Consider the following 20,146-nt stretch of genomic DNA (forward strand, 5'->3'; position numbering starts at 1 on the left):
TTTCGTCCTCTTCAGAACAAAGTATTCCTCTTTAGAATAAGGCTTCGATCTACTTCTGTGTTGGGGGAGGGCTGTTGCCACCCCCCACCCCCACCCCGTGCAGAAAGCAGAGGAGGGTGTCTGGAGACCTAATTGCTCCCTGAAGGGACCTCATACCCTCCTGTTCCATCCCACCTGCATCCTCTCGCTGTCCTATGAAGCCCTTTCACGATTCCAGAAGGTGTAGGGGTTTGCGTCTTGTTTTTTTTCTACAGAAAAAACCTAAACGTTTTCAGGTCTGTTAACTCAATTTGGTACTCTTCTCTGTGCTTCCTTGGCTTGGAAAATCGTGTCACTTTATCCCCTGTCCTGTCTGTCTGTGTGTGAGGCATGGCTTTACCGGGGTCCCCTCACTACTGTTGTAGGGAGACCGGGGTGGGAGTTCAATATGCATCTGTCATTGGAAGCTCTCGGTCTGGTTCGTACACCTTCATCCTCATATTTTTGTGGAGACAACCAGTTTCTCCCTGAATGATACAAGTTTCCTCTTCCCCCACGTAGTTGTGCTGCAAGATAGAGTGAAGAACTTTTACACCCGCCTGCCGTTCCAAAAGCTGACGGGGATTTCCATCCGAAACAAGGTGCCCATGTCTGCCAAGCCCATTTCCAGTGGGTAAGCTGCCCCATCCCCCACCCCCACCCCGGCCCCACAGCTGGTGCTTGTGAGGAAGCCTCCTTACTGCACACGGGAGGTGGCACAGTGTCTGTTAAAGGCACAGACGTCATAAAAACTGCAAAACCCAAAGGGGAGGTTGGAAAAGGTAGTAAGAAGGTAACCGTGTGTAAGAACTTGGCTAAGGCAGGTTACTGGTGTTAAACATGAAATTTAGCCCTGGACCACCAGTCAGTGGATGCAAAGGAGATGTAAAAAGACACGAGCCAAGTCTTACCAGTTAGTAACAATGATCTGACATCCCAGTCAAGTTGGTGGGCAGAGTCCCACCGTGCTGCGTGCAGAACCTGGAGAGCAACTCGGACTTTTCACGGGGCTGTAGGCGTCTATGGACTTACAATTTATTTTATGTAGTGTTTTTTTTTTAAGATTTTATTTATTTATTTATCTTTAGAGGGGAAGGAGAGAGGGAGAGAAACATCAATGTATGGTTGCCTTTTGTGCGTCCCCTACTGGTAGTTAGCCTGCAAGGAACCGGCCTGCAACCCAGGCCATGTGCCCTGACTGGGAATCGAACCGCGATTGTCTGGTTCACAGGCCTGCGCTCAATCCACTGAGCTACACCAGCCAGGGCTATTTTATGTAGTGTTTGAGAAATGTATTTTATCATTTTTTTAGTTAGTTAGCTTCGATGTAGCTGTTTTCACTGGAGGCGTTGCTTCTCTCAGCCTCGTCTGTGGACCCTGCACCAGAATCGGTGGGGCAGCCTGTGACCAGCCACACCTGAGTTCCCCTGGACCTACTGACTCAGCAGGTCCAGGGGTGGGGTTCAAACCCCTGAATTGTAAATAAGCTTCCTCCTGGTGATGCTTTTGTGTTCTAGGGTGCCGGTCGTTGAGCTATGAACTTGCTCCTCTGGACCGTATTCTCGATTTGTAAAACCATGTCATGTGGCTTTTAAGATCTTTTGAAAATAAAGATAAGACGATGAGATGAGATAGTCTCCGGAGATTGGGCCTAGCTCCACCTGTGCTGGTGTGGGTGGGGGAAGGGAGCAGGAGAAGGAGGGGTGGACCCAGGGCTCAGCCTGACCCTGGTGTGGGGACGGGGCTGGGGTCTCAGAGCAGGGTGGTTAGATGGGAAAGCGCGGTCTCCAGGCTGGGGCTTAGCAGGGAGCTTCCGACAAAGGTAAACCGGTGAGAGGAAAACAAGGGCAGCCGGAGTCCGAGGGGTTGCCTGGGAGATGGAGGCTTCACCTACCAGGATGACTCATGTTCAACGGGCTTCTCGAAAGGGGAGGAGAACACCAAGACTGAGTGGGGTCCCCACAGGGAAGAGCTCAGGTGGAGCAAGCTCTCAGGAGTCAGGAATGAGTGATCTGACCTGGGACATCAGGTCGGGGCAGGGGGGACTCAGGATGCTAGAAATCCACGCATGCATCTTGGCCGGAGCACCCCCAGGTTAGGTAGTCATAAAGAGAGCAGGCCCTCGGAAGTAGCAATGACTGCAATCAGCCATCCCCGCAACCCCCTGCACCATTCCCAGGTCCCAGGTCCTGGGCTGCCAATGAAATCCCTCAGGCCTTTTCCCTTCTCACCCCAGGTTCTTCGAGTGCGAACGACTGTGTGACCTGGACCCGTGCTGCACTGGCTTTGGCTTTCTAAATGTCTCCCAGTCAACAGGTAAAAGTGGTAGGGACCCCCACCCCCACCTGGTAGGGCACTTGGCAGTCCAAAAAACTCATTCGCACTTATGATCTGGTCTAATCCTCAGCACCTGCATGTGGAAGGTGGGGAGGAGCGATCCTCATTCGCAGGTGGGAAGCGGGGGCTTGGAGAGGGAGCTGGTTCATAAATGTGACGGCTGCAACGCGGCTCCTGGTCCAGTACCCACTCAGCTCTCCAAACCCTGTTACCCGATCAGAACCGCCTGCCTTTCACTCTCCACCTAGCTGCCTTCTCGTCCATTCTGTGATCTGTATTTAAAACATGCTAGTGGTGTGACCCTAGAAAAGTCACTGAATCTCTGACCCTCAGTCTCCTCCACCGTAAGTGGGGATGAAAATGCGACCTGCTTGCAGGGCCGTGTGAGGACCAGGGGTCGATGAGACAGACCCTGCACAGCCCCGGGCTCTCAGTGGTGCTCCCTGAGTCTCAGTTGCCTTCGTTCCTGTGCTGTCAGGCCAGGGGTCGCCAGGGGTCGCCAGGGGTCATCAGGCGCCAGGTTTTCCATCCTCGGCTAAGGTCATACCTAGAATACAAGTAGTTGTGAATTCCAAATACCCGCTAACAAATAGTTTGCAGAATTTCCCTCTTTCAATTAGAATTTCTGTCCTGATCCCTTCCCCGGTCCTGGTTATTGTTTGCTGCAGGTGGAGAGGTGACATGCCTAACTCTGAACAGCTTGGGACTGCAGACCTGCAGCGAGGAAAACGGAGGCGCCTGGCGCATTTGGGACTGTGGCCCTCCCGACACCGAGGTCCGTACCTATCCCTTCGGATGGTACCAGAAGCCTGGTAAGTGGCGTCCCCGGGGCTGCTCTGTGGGCATCTTTAGTTGGCCGGTTTCCAGACGTGTATTCAAATGATGTCCTGGGGCCTGGAAGGAGATTATTTGGAATTCACTGGGTGCAAAGAACAGAAGCAGAAAAGGAATTTATGGAAAGCGATAAACTCAGAGGAAAGATGACCGACAAAGGCTCAGCACATGGATGGGCTGAGCGGGAAGGAGCAGGCAACGTCCTCGTGCGTCACTGTCACAGCCATCCTCCTCCAGAAGGTCTGGGTGGTTGCATTCAAGCTTTAAATTCAAGGGGGAGAGCTGGGTCCGTGGCTGGGAGACCACCCACAAGGGCGGGGCAGCTTGATTGACAGTCCAGCGAGGCTATAGGCACTGGTGGGGACGGGGTCTCTCACAGTGCCCTTAAGGTGCTGTCACTGGGTGGGGGAGCAGACAGATGCTCACCCTTCTTGGTTCCCTCAGTTTTCTTGTCTTGTCCATTAGAATGTAACACGTCTCTCCTCCCACATTGCCTCCCATCTCCTCGTCCCACTTAATGCCGGAACATATCATTTTCCGTCCTTATATTGCTCAGGGATGAACTGAGTCAAAAGAAGCTTAAGAAAGAATCCATTTGTTCAGAAGTATCACAGCGCTCAGGCAGCTTCCCACGGCCAGCGCGTCCGTAGCCTTCCCACCAAGCTGCGTTCACAGGAATGAGGCAGAGGCCGAGGTGGACTCCGGGAGGGGAGAGGCACACGCCTGCCGCAGGGTGCACCCAAACGGGGCCTGCAGGGCCTGCGGGAATGTGCTCTCTGACTGCTGTCCACAGCGAACAACAAGTCCCACGGGTCTTAGCACAGAACTGAGGGCATGGATGAGCAATCGTGAATGCAGATGAGGCCATTTGCTGCCTGTTCCTGGCAGCAGGACCCAGAAGGAAGTATTCTTACATCCAGGGTGGGAGGGCAGGGGGCAAAGGCAGCTCTGGTCAAGCATTGCCCCAGAGACCTGGGTTTCCTGCAGTGGGTGGGCCCTGCAGCCTGGGTACCCTCTGCTCTTGGAAGAAACTAGTCTTGCCCATTCTCTCTGCAGCTGGGTGAGGCCTGAACGCAGGGCAGGGTCACTGGTTTGTTTACAAAGTCTGATGTGGCTTCTAAAATTACAATGGAAACCTCACAGTTTTTCTCTTCTGCTGCCAAGCAAATGCACTTGGACCCTGTCGCAATTCTAGATACAGGAACATAACCTGGAAAGGAAATGACAAGCTTTTCTAATTAGGTCTGTCTGTACCCTTCACAGAAGCTGCCACATGTAGGTAGAGTCTCTGTACAATCCATTCTTCACCATCATTCACATGCTAGCTAAGTATTTGCTAAGTGCCGAGTTGGCTCCAGGCCCTAGGCTAGCATTTTGCAGAAAACACCTTATTTTGTTCCCAAACAACCCTGCAAGGTAGCGCCTGCTGTGATGCCCCCCTCAGCGTTGCACTGGCAGACATTTTACAACCCGTGAAGGTGGAGGGAAGCTTGGTTTCTAGCAGTTGCCGCTTGCTGTGGTGTAAATATGCCTGCTGTGGCCAGTTTTAAGCCAACTTGATGTCCCCAGAGGCAGAGTCGGGAAGCAGCAGAAAGTTGAGTGATCACTGCTAATGTGAATTGGCCAAGTGAATTGCTCAAGGTTGCATAGTGAGGTGACACCATAGGAGGGTCCCCAGGGCAATTTTGGTCCTCCCAGGGATGGGGGTCATTGATGATTTCAATGCTGCAAGGGCCCAGGGAAGCTGAGAACCCTCACAGCACAGCTACTCCTGTGCGATGAGAAGGTCCCACCCACAGGATGAGTGGCACCTGTCATGTAACTCGATGGTGGGTGAGCAAGAGCAAGTGACCAATAGCAGCAGAACTAGGTGACCCATTCTCTGCTGAGGTGAGCTGCCTGGTATTTCTCAACTAACTGTTCTCGGGGCATCGGACTGTGATCTCCTTCCAGCATTCTGTCTGTATTGTCTAAATGTGCCTTTGCAAACCAAGCTTACTTTGAATTGCAAGATAAAGTCCCCAAAGCAGTCACCAAGGCGTGGACATGTCATTGCCCTTGACAGAGGGCCAGGTTGTTCTCTGCAAACTGCACCGATGCTCAGGGTCTTTGCTCCGAGGGCTGCTGTCTTCCAGGAAAGACAGACATTTGAACAAACGAGCAGTGTGCCAGGGCCCAGCCGCTTGGCTGGGGGCAGTGGCACCCAGAGGACAGCCAGTAGGAGGCCTGGGAGTTGACCGAAGAGCTCGCAGAGCACCGATGACGATGGAAGCCGTAGTCAGTGTCCCTCAAAGTGCATCCTGGGACAGCAGAGTCAGCAGGCTCTGGGAACTTGTTAGAAATGCCAGGTCTCCGGCCCCAACCCGTTGGCACGTGGTGCACAGGGGAGGTCCCGCTTTGTTGTTTTAAGCCCCTGAGGTGTTTCGATTGCCACTTGAGCGTACCCGAGCCCACCCCGACGGATCCAGGGCTGGTGCTGGGAGTCGGGCGTGATCGCCAAGCCCAAATTTGCTGTTACCAAATCACTCCTCTGTTAATGCCTTCAGAGCTCAGGGACACTGAGGGTGAGGAAGAGCTAACAGGCCACCTTTTTGTCCTTTGCAGTTGCTCAAAATGACGGTCCCAGTTTTTGTCCTTCTGCGCTTCTGCCTTCCCCCGCAGAGAAAGGTGAGTCCTTGGCTCGTTCATGTCTTTGACAACAGTGTCCAGTCCTCCTTTCCCTCTTACTCCTTCCTTTTGGCCAGTAGTTTACAGCTTGCTGGACCCTCTCACACATTAATTCCAGCTCCTATCTGTCACACGCACATGCACACACTGGGCAGGTACCAGCCCACGTCACAGGTGAGGAACCTGACTCAGCAATGTCACCACTCGGCCAAACAGTGCAGCTGACTGGAAGCAGCATGGGACCTGAGCCCCATCCTCCCAGTTTGTGTTCTAAGGATCGTTTCCTCCTGTCATGGCACGGCTAGACCTGCATGGTCCAGGGCAGTGTCAACAGTGCTGGCACTCATGGGTCAGAAGAGAAAGAATCTGCTCTTCACTAGTGCAGGAGAGCTCGGGCTCCCGGCCATCGGCACACTGGGAGGCACCGGGATGTCTAAGGCAGGGCACTGGCCCTGAGCACGGCCCAGCCTGAGGCTGCTGGTCACAAGGCAGCAGCAGGTTCGGGGAGGTGGCCGCTCTGGATGGGGTAGGTGGGGGCGGGCAGGCCAGCGTGGGCCTCACCGCACATCCTTTCACTGCCTTCCCATAGTCAGGAAATGAGAGGCTCTGAGAGCCCTGTGACATGATGTCTGAGGGACTCTAGACACCTGTCATTACCGTTCCGGCTGAAGTGACAGAATATAGCTTCTGTGGGAGGCAGTCATTTAGGGTCAAGGCTGTGGCTGAAAGGTTAAATGTCCTCAGCCCACGTGCTCGGTTCCCCCTTTCCTCCTCTCCGTGAACACGGCGAGGGGAACGATCCCATGTGATGTGTTTTCTGCACGCACATCCAGAACGTCTGTGTCCGAGCACCTCCGAGCTCTGTGCCTAAGGCTTTCGGTCTGCACGGCCTGTGCGAGGTTGGTTCCTGGAGCCCTGTCCGTGTGGGCCACCTGTTGCCGCGTCGCGATCGCAGAGGTGGGGCTTGGAGAGGGCGGAGCGAACTCAGAGCCAAACACGTGATGCTCGTCCAGGCCAGACTCTGCCCACAGTCGAGTCTGAGTTTTATCAAGGTAGCATGCAAACATTTGAAATCATCACATAGTCCCCAGAGGTTTATGAAGTTTTTTTAGTCAACTTGTTACCTGCTGCAACACCCCCCCCCCCCCCCCGCAGGCTACCTACCACCTTCGACTCCTTCAGCTATTTTTTCTTATTCTGGCCTCCCTATTTCTAGATAATACATGACTCTTGCTATTCCTTGACTTGTCAGTTTTGGAAGTGACGATTGAGTTCCGCCTCGCTTGATGACAGCTCAGGGCTGTCTTTTATCGGCTTTTTCTAATCTTCCTCCTTCACTCTCCAAACCGAGGAATACCGAGCCCTGGGACTGAGACAGTGCACTGAACTGTGATGAGCAGGTCCATATGGGTCACTGAGGAGTCCCGCAGGGTAATGGCGAGCGCCTGCTCTTACCAACCACCAAAACGGGGTCTGAGCTGAGCCGCCTCGCTCCAGCCCCAGGCTTCATCCATGCCTTCCAGGGGGCCTCCTGCCTCCTGGGCTGCCTGGGCCGCCCCTGGAGGACACAGGCCATGTCCACACCCTGCTCTATGGGTACCTGGCGTGTTAGTTATTCCACGCTGCTGGGCCTGTCAGCACACTTTACTCTCCTTTTCTTCATCTCCACGTTTGTAACCCCCGCCCCCAGCAGTTGTTTGCTCTTTTCCACGGTCTTCTGTTATCTGTGGGTTTAGACTGCCTAGTTATTACTCCGTTTTGTAGGGGTTTGTGGAGGGAGAGAAGAGAAATGTGCCATGTTTAATTAAAAGCAGTGATTTCCTATTAAAAAAACCTCTTCAACCTTTCACGAAAACTTTGTGTCGCCCTCAGCACTGTGGTCAACATTTGCTCCTCATGCAGACCTCGAGACTGGTCCTAATTTAACAAGTATTACTCACAGAAAGTTGAAACAATACAGAGATGTAGAAGGAAAAGCCACAGAGTTATTAGGAAGTCACTCCCGTCAGGCAGGGTTTTCTTTGTTTTTACCTAACATTGCATTATTTGTATATTTCCAAACTGTACGTAGGGCGGGGCAAAAGTAGGTTCACAGCGGTTCGTATGGAACGTGATACAGTCATTAATACATAATAATGCATGAACAAATTTTGCATCTGCGCGCTCACAACTGTAAACCTCCTTGTGCCCACCGGGTGTGTCTCTCTAAATCACGCATGCCTGTGCATCCTCACCCATTCATTCATTTGTTCCTACTTTCACGATGCTCCCAGTCTGGCGATGAAGAAACAGGTGAGGACAGTGCAGGGTGATCAGCGACAGTTGTCACATTATCCCACCAGGTAGACACGCTGCAGTTCGCAACTCATTCATATGTTTTTGGACGTTTGATTGTTTAGGATTCTTCACCATTATGAAAATACCACATTGAATACCTTGGTGCATACACTTTTGCCCATGTCCAGTTTACTTCCTGAGGGCACATTCTCCAACGTGAGATGATTGTCTTTGAGGACTTTATATTTCATTTATTTATTTATTTATTTTTTGAAAGATTTTATTTATTTATTTATTTTTAGAGGGGAAGGAGAGAGGGAGAGAAACATCAGTGTATGGTTGCCTTTTGTGCATCCCCTGCTGGTAGTTAGCCTGCAAGGAACCGGCCTGCAACCCAGGCATGTGCCCTGACTGGGAATCGAACTGCGATCATCTAGTTCGCAGGCCTGCGCTCAATTCACTGAGCTACGCCAGCCAGGGCTGAGAACTTTATATTTTAAGTGTCTAGATTTATATCGCTAAAATTAGTCTCAAATAGTTGGGTTTTTCTGCCATATCCTGGGAATCCTTAAGTATTATCATTTGAAAATGCTATTGATTGAAATTACAGGTAAAGAGGATGTTGACAGCTAAATGTCAACAGCACACTGTCAGACACATAAATCAACCAACATGTAAGTATCTCAGAGAGATTTTATGTGCCTCCACCCTGTTCTTTTTGCTAAACATTTGTGTTGCTGAGATGTGAATTACCTACAAAAAAAGGTGGAGCACAGCCCACCCCCCTTCTCACACACACACACACACACACACACACAAATGCTACGCATCTGAGTAGATGTTTCCAAGGCACAGTGAGCTGCCACAGTATTTTTAAATGAGCCTCTGACAAGTGTGATTTGCAAGCAGGGGAGACATCAGAGCCGATGTTCCATCTGTGCTTCGAGTTCCCAAACTGGAATTTGGAGTCAGAGCACGTGCCTTTGATGGAAACCAGAGGGAGCGTGCAGCTCTGTCTCCAGGATATGGGCACATCCGCGTGATTCTGACATGGGTTACGCACGCGCACGCGTGTGTGTGTGTTCGCTCTGCATACGTATGCTGCTCATCTTCACGTGGTTTCCATTCGGGGATAAAAGGAGATATTTATTAAATACCAAACATTTCATAAATCATTTAATGCTCAGAAGAAGGTTTGATGGTGGCAAGGTCTGTTTTTCAAATAAGGAAACTGAGGCTCTGCGAAGTTCAGTGACCCAGCTGGGATTTGGACCCATGTGTTTCTGGCCCCTCTGAGTTAGATAAGACTATTCAGTCTGAACTTCCGGACAGGGTGAGCGAGGTGGACATTCGAGTCCCTGCCCTTGTCTGGATACCTAGTCTCTTGGCCTTGAATCTTGTAGGAGTGTGTGAATAAGCCACCCCTTCAAGGTCTAGCATGAAAGGGGATTCTGATGCTCCGATTGGTCGGTGGGGATGGTGTGCAGAGCAGAGGGACTTCTGAACTCTCACAGGCCTGGGTGCGAACCACGGGCTCGAAATCATTCCAAGCGCTTCATTGGTGTTGCCCCAGAGAACGTCCTTGGCCTTGGCCAGACCTGTTGGGGTGGACGGGTGAGCCATCCACCCGTCAGCAGTGACAGCAGCTCGAGGGCCGGTTCGTATAGAAAGGAATTAGGGCAAAACAAATCATTTCAATTCCATTGAGTTCGGGGCAGTGAATACGCGCATGCCGGCCACTTGTGGATAACGGCTTGGGGACTCTCACTCATTTCCAGGGGGGCTGCTGTGCTGGGGGCCGGAGGTCTTGCTGGCGAAGGTAGGAGTCCACATTCTAGTCAGGAGAAAGGCACAGGATGGTAGAACTTAGGGAGCTGCACCACTTCCACCACAGTGAACCTACCTTCAGGCTGTAGCAGGAGGGGGAAGACTCTCCCAAATTTACCACCACCAGGCAGGACTGCATCACGGGCACATCATGCCTGAGCTAGGACATCTTTTTTCTCCAATTTTTTTTATTTAATTATTTTTCAAGTACAGTTTTCTGTCTATTACTCCCATCCCATCCTACCCCCTGAGCTAGGACATTGAAGGTGAGCGTACATCGGTCAGGTGGCCAGGAGGGGACAGGGAGGCGTCCTGGGCAGAAGGCAGCGTGAACAGAATCCCAGGGGCACACATTAGCACAGCACACCTACGCAGGGAATACGCGTACAAGATGTTCAGGATTGCAGGGCAGGAGGGGGCGGGCCGGGCGGGAGGCTGAGTGGTAGAGTGTGTTGGGTACCACACGTCCTCGAAGGGCTTTAAGTGATGGCACAATGAGCTTTAAAGCTACTCCAACGCTCTTCGTTTGGGCTGTGAAGGGGACGATGCCTGAGAGGATGGACAAGGTAGATTTTGAGAAAATGAAGTCAGTTGTGTCATCTGGGTTATAGAGTATCAGGTTACTCTTTTGGGAGAAAATTGTCCATTTTCTCTTTTAAACAAGCACAGTGGTAAAGATGTTACATCTTCTTAAGAGAAAAATGTCCACTGCAGTTTGAAAGACCCACAGCACCCAATCTGGAGAGGATGCTCCGGATTAGCTCGGGCTGCAGCCTCAGGCACCGGAGCCCGTCTGCAGGCCGACCGTACACCCGAAGGTGGATCTTCCTCGGTTCTATTCCCAGAACACCTCGCATTTCACTTCTCACGCGCTGTGTCAGCAGCACATTGCTCATAGGTGCCGCTGAAGCAAATTGAGCATTTGAGTTGCAAGCCAGAGGAAAACACAGGATGAGAGTCTTTAGAAATTTGTTGTGTGAAGTTAATCTCGCCTACGGAACCTCAAAAGACCCTTTAGCTCTGGACATGCTCCAGCCCTTGACCTTGACTGAGTGCCTTTGGAGGGGTGGGGGCAGCACAGGTTGCTGCCAGCAGAGAGAGCTGTGAGTGAGGCTGCAGCGGAGAGGGTGTGCCAGGGTGCCGAGAAAGACTCCGTTAAATGAAGTCCGGCCTGTTCAGCTGTCCAGCGCCACCCCTAACCTCGTCCTGGAGCCCGAATTCGGAGGTGGCTGCCAGAATGGTCTTTGGGGCCACGATGGTAGTCTGTCCTCTCTGTCTGCTCTGCCCCCATCCTTTACTTTCAGCTGTGCTTGTAGGTTGATGGAATTCAGTCATCTTTCCAGCAAGTGTTTCCCATTAAGCTGGAGACAGAGTCGTGTGACCCTAAGAAGAGCCAGCACTGGCAGGGAGTGTGCACACTATCTAACTGAGGGAAGCGGGAGGCCTCCTGGGGCGGCGGTGGGCTTTGAAGTCAGTCTGCCCAGCTTCCAGGCCGGCTCCATCCCTGAGCCACTGAGTGCCCCGGGGCCAGAGTCCCAGGCTGGTAATATGCCTCCGTTTGCTTCTGGGGAATGAGGATGATGGTGGAACACCGGAACTGTCAGTCCAGTAGGCCTGTGTTGGGAAATAAATAAAACACAGTGCTCAGCGCAGACTGGGTAATGGGTGAGTGCTTAAGAAAAGCCAGCACTAATTCCAAGTCCAAACCCAGGCTTTTCCAGAGAAGGTGCCTTTCCCAAGTCACAGGTAATGGCACAGTCACAAAATTGCATGTTTGAAACATTCCTGTGTCCGGAGGGCTTTGCCAGTCAGTGCGCTGAGTGTGCTCCGAATTTGAAGGGGGGGACCTGGAGGGGCATCGCGGCACTCGTCCCAGGGACGTTGTACTTCAGTAGTCTCATTGGGGTACCTCAGAGCGTGGAGTGGGTGGTACCAGAACTGTGCAGGCTGTCCCGTACCAACCCAGGGGCGCTGTCCCCTGCACCCCTCCCATCGTGGCTGCTGGACTGCCCCAAAGCTAGTTGCTACTCCTCCGTCCACAGCTGCGAGGTTCAGGTGAGTGGGTGCGGGTGCCGACTCCAAAATTGTCTGGTGTTTGTATGAAAGTTCAGTTTCCTTTCCAAATGTGTACATAGCTATGTGAACACACACACACACACACACACTCTCACACACTTGAGGGAGCTCTCGGTGTGCCCCACTGGTACTTCAGCTGTCTGCGGACAAGGCTCTACCCCAGGGGCCAGCGAGGCAGGGCTGCCAGCACACGCCACTCCTGCCTTCTCTCAGGAGTGCTGAGGGGGCCATGTAGGTGGCAGCTGCAACGTTCGGCTTGCAGCAAACTCCACCCCCAGGCCCGGGGTGTGGCCCAGATGCCTGTCTGCCACACTGCCTGGGCGGCCAAGTGTGCTGTGAGCACAGCATTGCATGTGGCGGCTTCCCTGGACCTCGTCCTTGCTTCTCTGAGACCCAGGGGCAGAGGAGGAGAGGGACACAGCTGGCACACTGGGATCACAGTGGTGGCAGATCCAANGGGGGCCATGTAGGTGGCAGCTGCAACGTTCGGCTTGCAGCAAACTCCACCCCCAGGCCAGGGGTGTGGCCCAGATGCCTGTCTGCCACACTGCCTGGGCGGCCGAGTGTGCTGTGAGCACAGCATTGCATGTGGCGGCTTCCCTGGACCTCGTCCTTGCTTCTCTGAGACCCAGGGGCAGAGGAGGAGAGGGACACAGCTGGCACACTGGGATCACAGTGGTGGCAGATCCAAGGAGGACAGGAAATGGGAGGAACCTGGCCCCAGTGTGGAATTCTCCACTCTCCCCACGGACGCAGGAGGCAGCCTCCGGCCAGCTGCGTTGGCGCTGGTTCTGGGAAGGAGTTATGGTCTCTCTGACACAGCTGTTGTTGCCCCCATTCATTCAGCAAGTGCTCAGTGTGCACCGACTCCGTGCCACGCACCCGGGGCTGTGCAGAGCCGGCAGAAAGCCCAGCCCTGTGGAACTTCCTCCTAACTTCTCTCTCCAGGGCTTGCTCCTCCTCTGCTCCCAGCTGATGTCCCCTCCTCAAACGGACCTCCACCCAGCCTATCACAGCAGCCCCTCTGCACCCCCACCCCGGCCACCACACTCTCCGCTTCTTCACCAGCTTCATTGTCTCCACACAGTGTATTGCTACAAAATGTTCTCCCTTGATTACTTCTCGTGTGTTTGTCTGCCCCTCCTCTGAAAGGCAAGCTGCTCAGGGCAGGGACTTCCTGTGTCTGGGTCACTGTTGTGCTTAGTACCTGGAAGCGTGACTGGTACCAGTCAGTACCCAGGAAATACTGAATGAAAGAATGAATGAATTTCTCTCGTTTGCTTGTCTGCTAGACAGCGTTCCCCAGGGCACAAGTTTTACGATTCACAGTTTAATCTTAACACTTAGCAAAATGTCTAATATGCAGTAGGTGCTCAATGTTATATTTATATTGTCTTTAAAAAACATGTGTATTTACTTTTCTTGGTTAGTGTTTAAAGCGAATAGTCTTTCAGTAGTCTAATATTCCATTAACGTTCGTTGGAAGGAGGAGTCTGTAAAGGAATGAAGTGATTGCCCGTGGTGGTGGAGTTCCGGAAACCACACGGGCTGTGGGAGGCCCTAGGTGTGTGACCTTGACCAGTTCCGAGGATCTTTCTGAGTCTCCATTGCCCCACCTGTAATGTGGAGATGACGATGTCATCTTCAAAGATGTTGCTCATTGAGCTTGAAAGAGAGATCATGTGTAAAAATCGCTACCCGCAATGCCTGGTGATGGTCGGCTGTGTTGGAATAGCCAGGTCAGGTCGAGCCCTGCCAGGACTCAGGGCACCCTGTGCCAGGTGGCCTTTGGGAGTGCTGCCTCCGCAGTGGGACAGTGCACAGCCAGTGTGAGAGCAGGTAGTGTGCTCGGAGGCAGTGCAATGGCGTTTGCTGCACGGCTGTGCCTTACACCCCTGTTAGGACCTAGAGGATGGAGAAAACACACGACTTCTCTAAATAACTTCCTCCCCAGACAGTGCGTCTTTAAACCTGGTTGGTCCATCAGGGGTGTGCTCAAATTTAAGGGAGAAAAAGTCCAGAACAAAATATGCCAAACGAGGGCCTACCTTTTCTTTTTTAATAGGACATTTCCCCCGAAAGTGTTCATGTTTTAACAGGGAGGCAAATCAGAAAGAGTTCATTTCTCAGAGTGAAAACTCAAGCCATTTGACAAGCATGTGGGGGGTATATTTTAGACAGGCTGCCCTGCCTAGGGCCTTTCAAGTCATTCTGTTACTGACTGTGAATCAAACCATCCCTGAGTGCAGTCCACCGACATCAGTGGGTTTCCTTCATTTTTGTGGCTTGTGCTAATTTTAACAGTTGATACAAAATGGTAATGCTGTGTTACAAGTGGCTAGTGCTGCTCAGAGTTGCTTTTTAGTGATCCTTTGGGCAGTCCCCGTTTGTTGGTCTCTGCTGAATTCCCTGACCTCCTTGGTGAGCAAAAGCAACTTGGTTTATCAAGGAAACAGTCACCTTCCCCGCCCCAGGAGGTGGGAGGGGCCCAGCTGGGAGGCACCAAGGAAAGGCTTCGGTGTGGATGGAGCGCTTGGCACCCTGGGAGGGCCAGTGGAGGCGAGGTGAGGGGGCATGGGCTCAGATGGTGGAAGGACAGGGCATTGGTTTTTCTGCTGTGATGGCAACTGAGGTGATGAGCTCCCCGCTTCTGGAGGATTCAAGCATGTTGGAGATTTCCTCACTGTGAGGGGGTGGCTTAAATGGCCTCTGCGTTTCCCTCTACACTTCCTATTTTGATCTCTCTAATAATTGGCTCAGTGATGCTCGAAGGTGGCTTTGTTTTCCTTCTGTTTGTTCTGCTAACTCAGCCGCAGCAAACAGAAGGTGCGTGGCAGACACTTGCAGAAGTGGGGAAGCAGAGACTGGCCCTGGGCGAATCCGAGTTTCAGTTCCAGTTCTAGTTCTACTCCAGGAGGCGCCGTTGGACCCAGGGCAAGTCACTTCACTGCTCGGAGCCCGAGTGTCCTTGAGGTGGACTTTATAACATCACCTACATCCACAAGTTGCTGCGAGATTTGGCTGACGTCTTGTAGGGGATGCGCCGGGGCTGGTACCTAACACACCGCATGTTGATGAACCACAGCGACTGCAGAGGCAGAGGCAGGTGTGCAGTCTGGGGGTCTGACCCGGCTCTGTGACCTTCGGGGGCTGCCTGCTGCCCACCGAGAGGTCGGGAGGGCCTCTGTGCAAGGCTCTTGTTCAACATTTCTAGGGAGGACTCTGTGTGATTGGAGTTACTTCGCTGAGCTCATGTTGGTTCTCTGTGTGCACTTCTGAATTTCTGCAGTTTGGCCCAGGTACCCAGGATCACACACAACCACCCCAAGAAAGAGGAGATCAGGTGTTCTCAGGAGACCCACCTGTCATACTGTCTCCCAGATGGCCTTTGTTTTCAGGGGGATTTGAGCAGTGTCCACTCAACGAAAGTCGAACTTCCTAGAGAGAAATCCGGTTTAATCCGCGCCTTTCAATGTCCGCCCAGAGTTTGGTTCATGATGAGCCTAGTAATTTGTCTTGAGGACAGAGAGGGACTGATCATAGCCCCAGGTCCACTTCTACGGGTACAGTTTTGGGGAACTTAGACATTTCTCTAGAAGCGTCTTTGAGGTTAGCAGTGTAACAGATGCTTACTCACCAGCCCACACGCGTACAACCTCAACAGATCCCAGACCCTTTCAGATGCCCTTGGAAACTTCTGCTTGCGATGTACATGCCACTAAAGAGGAACGATGGAGGGGACTGCCATTGAGTCACGGGGAGAAACAGGCAGTTGTGGCGGAGTGGGGATCGGGACGTGGCGCTCCAGTCAAGCCCCGGGTTTGCCAGCTGCGAGCTGCAGCTTGGGCCATGTCACACCCCACCTCTGGGCTGCAGGCCAGCCCCGTGCAAGCCAGTAATAACAATATGATTAATGCACAGGTTGATGTGGTTATTAAATATCACAGTGTGCATGAGAGTGCTTCATAAACTGGACTGTGCCACAATTGCCCATTATCGGCTTGCTAATTGGTTTATTCAGTAATTATTACTGAAGTTTTGTGGTATGGGGATAATTCCAGTGTGAATTTTTGTTGAGATAAAAAATTAGTATTTTATTTCTCTTTTATTAATTAACTTATTACCATATTTTTCGGACTCTAAGACGCACTCTTTTTCCCTAAATTTGGGAGGAATAATGATTGTTAATGCTGCTGTTGAGTTCTGTTTACATTTACACTGGTGAAATGTTATGTTATAAAATATTTTACCACATTTTTTGCTTCAAAAATTTTTTTCCTATTTTCCTCCTCTAAAACCTATCTTATGGTCCAAAATATGGTATTAATTCATTTAATACATACAATTGAGCTGGGCTGTTCATGCAGAATAGTGATGTTATTCCTATTTAACACATAAAACACTTAATAAATGTTAGCTACAACTATATTACTAATCTTACTGTTAACATTTTTTTACATGCCCTTATGAGAGGTCTTGGAGAATTAACAAAAACTGAGGCAAATTCCTTGATCTCAAGGAGCTTATATTTCAACAGAGAGATAAAAATATAAGTAAGTTGTAACGCAGAGTGTTACTGGAACAGTAGACATATTTATAAGATGCTTTGAGCTGAAGAAAACCTACTCAGGGGTGGGGGAAGGAGTGTTTGATGGGTTTCTGTCGGCAGTGACATCTGAGTTGGGTTTCGAAGGGTGACATGAGTTCATCGTGTGAGTAAACTGACTTGACTTTCTAAGTGGATGCTGACAGAAAGGGAATAGTGAGCAAAGCCAAACGCATGTGTTTTGCCAGATCACCAGATGCCAGTATGGGGCGGTGGGAGGTAGGCTGATGACAGGTAAGGCTGAAGAAGCAGGTGAGGGAGGCAGCTGTCCGTCTGCGAGGGACCCGGGAGGCCATGTCTATTGTTGGGAATTTGAATAAGATGTGTCTGTCCCAGGGAGCGTTCTGATGATAATGGTAGAATGAGAAATTTGGACTTGCAGGAATACTTACCCCGGCTTTCCTCTTATGATGCCCTTTCTTGATGGACAGTCTTCTAGAATACCAGTCAAGGACGCAGTTTGATGTTTCAGGTTGGGCAGTCCCGTGGGGAGTGATTTTCTTGGGCCAGTTCCCAAGATACAGAACATAAGAAGGGAACCAGGTGAAGAGTGTTGGTGAGGATGGAAGTAAGAGGGAGTGTTCAGCTCTCCACACGCCGGGTTGGGGGACATTTGCTCAGAGGTGTCTCATAAGCACTGAATATTTCTGCGTGAGTCTTGGGCAAATGGTCTGGCTGCAGATATGTTTCATAATGGTTAACATGTCAGTAGTATTTGAAGTCACAGGGATCATGAGATCATGCATGGGGGGTGTCAGATGTAGATAGTGGAGGTCAAGGTCAGATCCCTGGGAAACAACAGTACTTAAGGGAAGAACAGAAGCCAGAAGAATAGCTAAAGATGGGCATGTGTTGTCATGGAAACCAGGGGAGGGAGCTGTGGTCAGTAATTTCAAGGAAGACGGAGACCACAAACGTTCCCTGATGTGGTCGTAAATACCACTTTGCAGATAGAGTGGAGTGTTGAGGGAAGCACCTAAATGCAAATGCTGCGTTGGAGAATGTGGAAACTGCAAACTTTCCCCAAGAATCTTGGCTCTGAGGGAAAAACATGGGATTGACATTTTAAAAAAATTGTGGCCTGTTAGTTGGTGACCTTCCATTTTTAGGTCATGGGCCACCCATGACACTGTATTGAAAACACTCTGCCCCTGGGTACATACCAAATTTATGCCTATATTTTCAGGGAAATAGGCTTCCTGAGACCCAGATGCCACATTAAAAACTCGTGGGTTAGAGTAAGATGCTACTCTGGTGATGGAGAAATGTGAGTGTGTTTAGAAGCAGAGTGACATGTCTGTGTCCAGGAGCAGAGAGCAGATATGGGGGGGCAGGAGTGGGGCGGGCATGGGGAACAGCCGATAGATGGGTGCCCCTGAGGGGGAGAAAGAACACCCTCGGGAGCACAGGTAGGGGGTTGGCTCCTAACAGCTGCCCTTCCTGTTTAGGGGAAACAAGGGGAGGATGGGTCAGACTGCGGAGTGGAGAGGGCACAGGGAGTTGGGCAGATGCTGCTAATGTCCCTTCTTTTCCGCGGGAGGCACATGCTGAGAGCGCAGGGTGCGATGACGTCTACGTCTGCACAGGGTGGCAGGTGTTGGAAGTTGTGTTGTGGAGCGGAAGAGAGATGGTGGAGCTGTCAGGCAGCGTTGAGAGTTCGGGTGAGGCTGAGGATCCACAGCTGTGAAAGCACCATCGGGCGGTCTGTAGGCATGTCTGTAGTCAGGCTCAGCGGCCAAGACAAGCTGCAGAGAAAGCAGGCCTATTGGGTTAATGCAACTGGGATGGAAGGGAGTGGAGGTGCTGATAGCAGGGAAGCTGGAATGGTGGGCCATGGGAGGCCTTGTTCATGAGAAGTCAGTCTCAGTGGATCACCCGGAGGGGCTGAGAGCGTAGAAGTCACAGTGAAGTTGAAAAGCTGGGTTTTGTGGGATGAATGTGTGAAAAGGCCCCAAAGCAAAGAGGATCGTGAGATGGAACAGAAGCAGAGCTTAGAGAAGCTAAGACTGAAAGGGTGATGGAGTCAGGGCCGTGGTGGATTTGGGATGTGGTCTTGAAGGTGCTTGGCTGCAGGGGGTGGAAGTAAAAATCTCAGGGATTGAAGAGGCCAGAAAACTGAGGCCAGAGTGTGGACTAGGCATCTACTATCCCTAGAGATGGTCACGTCACCCAAGATTGTAGTAGGAATAGGGGTGGAGATGAAGATTATGAGCTGGCTGGCAAAGAACTTGAAGAATGAGGGAGGATGACCAGGCACCCACAGTTGAGGAGAATTAGAAGGTTCCATAGCCAGATGGCTGTGACCTACAATGAGGGCGGGGGACACTGCAGACCTCGGTCATGGGAAGGACCCTTGTTTTCAGGACAAAGGAGTGGGGAAAGGATGAGACAAGTTCAGGGCTTAGCTGTGATGGGGGCGGGGTGATTTCACAGAGGTGAGAGCAGAGGAGACAGGACAGGAGCGACAGAGGCCACGTGGGTGAGAGGCCACAGGCTGGACTCACGTTCTTCTTGTGGGCTGGCGGACAGCTCCCGGCTGCCAGCTTTTCATTCCACCAAACCAGACTGATTTTTAAACCCAGAACAAACTGAGCATCGCCATTTTGTAGAAGGACTTGAACATGCCAAATTAGGAAGGACAACTGTCAACATATAAAATGACAGTATTTCACCCTCCAGATGGCATCTTCCAGGCTCCTCCTCATTCTTGGAAGAGGTTCGCACGCCCCCCATCAGGGTGCCTGTGGGGGTTTTGGCTCCCGTCCCCTGGGGGTCTACCGACCCTTTCTCAGCCTCTGCCTCTCGACCAGGGGTCCACAAACCACAGCCTGCAGCCTGCTTTTGACCCCTGAGCTGAGCATGGGCCTCAGACACTTTGAAAGTATTGTAAGAAAATGTAGAGTAATCTGGGATGGAGAGGAAACGTGGCTAGAGGAGCCTAAAATAGTTACTGTCTGGCTTTCAAAGGAGAAATCTTGCAGACTCGTGTTCCAGCCTGGAGATGTGCTGTCTTCTCTGTCCTTGCCCCAAGTGCCTGAGTCATCCGAGTGGGTCTTTTTTGGCCTTTCTGGCCCCGGGACCAGAGCTGTGCCCCATGGTGGGACAGTCTTGACCAGCAAGCGGAAGGGGAAGCAGCAGTCCTATCAGCACTATTGATGTTCACACTTGGGTTGGAAACACCTTGTTGGACAGGCGATGGCGTAGATGCCCTCGGGCATTCAGCCACTGGCAGAGAGTAGGAGCTCTGGCTTTGGACATGTCCAAACCCCTGACACACGGGGGCCAGGTTCTTCTAAATATTATTGTTACCTCTTCTGCCCCAAGCAGTTTGCAGGCGTTGTTCTGTTCAGCCCTCACTCTGCATCTGGAGCGCTGGCTTCTCCGTGCCGTGCATACACTGGGGGTGATGGCGCCTGCATGGGGACAACTGGGGGGGGGGCGGCAGCCCCAGCTCCTCCAGCCCCTCCCACAGGAAGGCTGGGACAATCACTGGCAAATTGTGTC

General features: G+C 51.8%; 1 protein-coding gene across 1 annotated transcript in view; it reads left to right on the top strand.

Annotated features, from left to right (window-relative positions):
• TG (thyroglobulin) overlaps positions 1-20,146 on the top strand; it is a 202,785-nt gene that overhangs the window by 72,524 nt on the left and 110,115 nt on the right. Inside the window, exons 32-35 of the mRNA XM_037048581.1 lie at positions 541-652; positions 2,255-2,334; positions 3,024-3,167; positions 5,794-5,856. Coding sequence (XP_036904476.1) covers positions 541-652; positions 2,255-2,334; positions 3,024-3,167; positions 5,794-5,856 — 399 coding nt within the window. The remainder of the gene's footprint in view (positions 1-540; positions 653-2,254; positions 2,335-3,023; positions 3,168-5,793; positions 5,857-20,146) is intronic.

The sequence above is a fragment of the Sturnira hondurensis genome, unplaced genomic scaffold (assembly GCF_014824575.4).
Source record: "Sturnira hondurensis isolate 20B ecotype Veracruz unplaced genomic scaffold, ASM1482457v3 Scaffold0006413, whole genome shotgun sequence".
NCBI lineage: Eukaryota > Metazoa > Chordata > Mammalia > Chiroptera > Phyllostomidae > Sturnira > Sturnira hondurensis.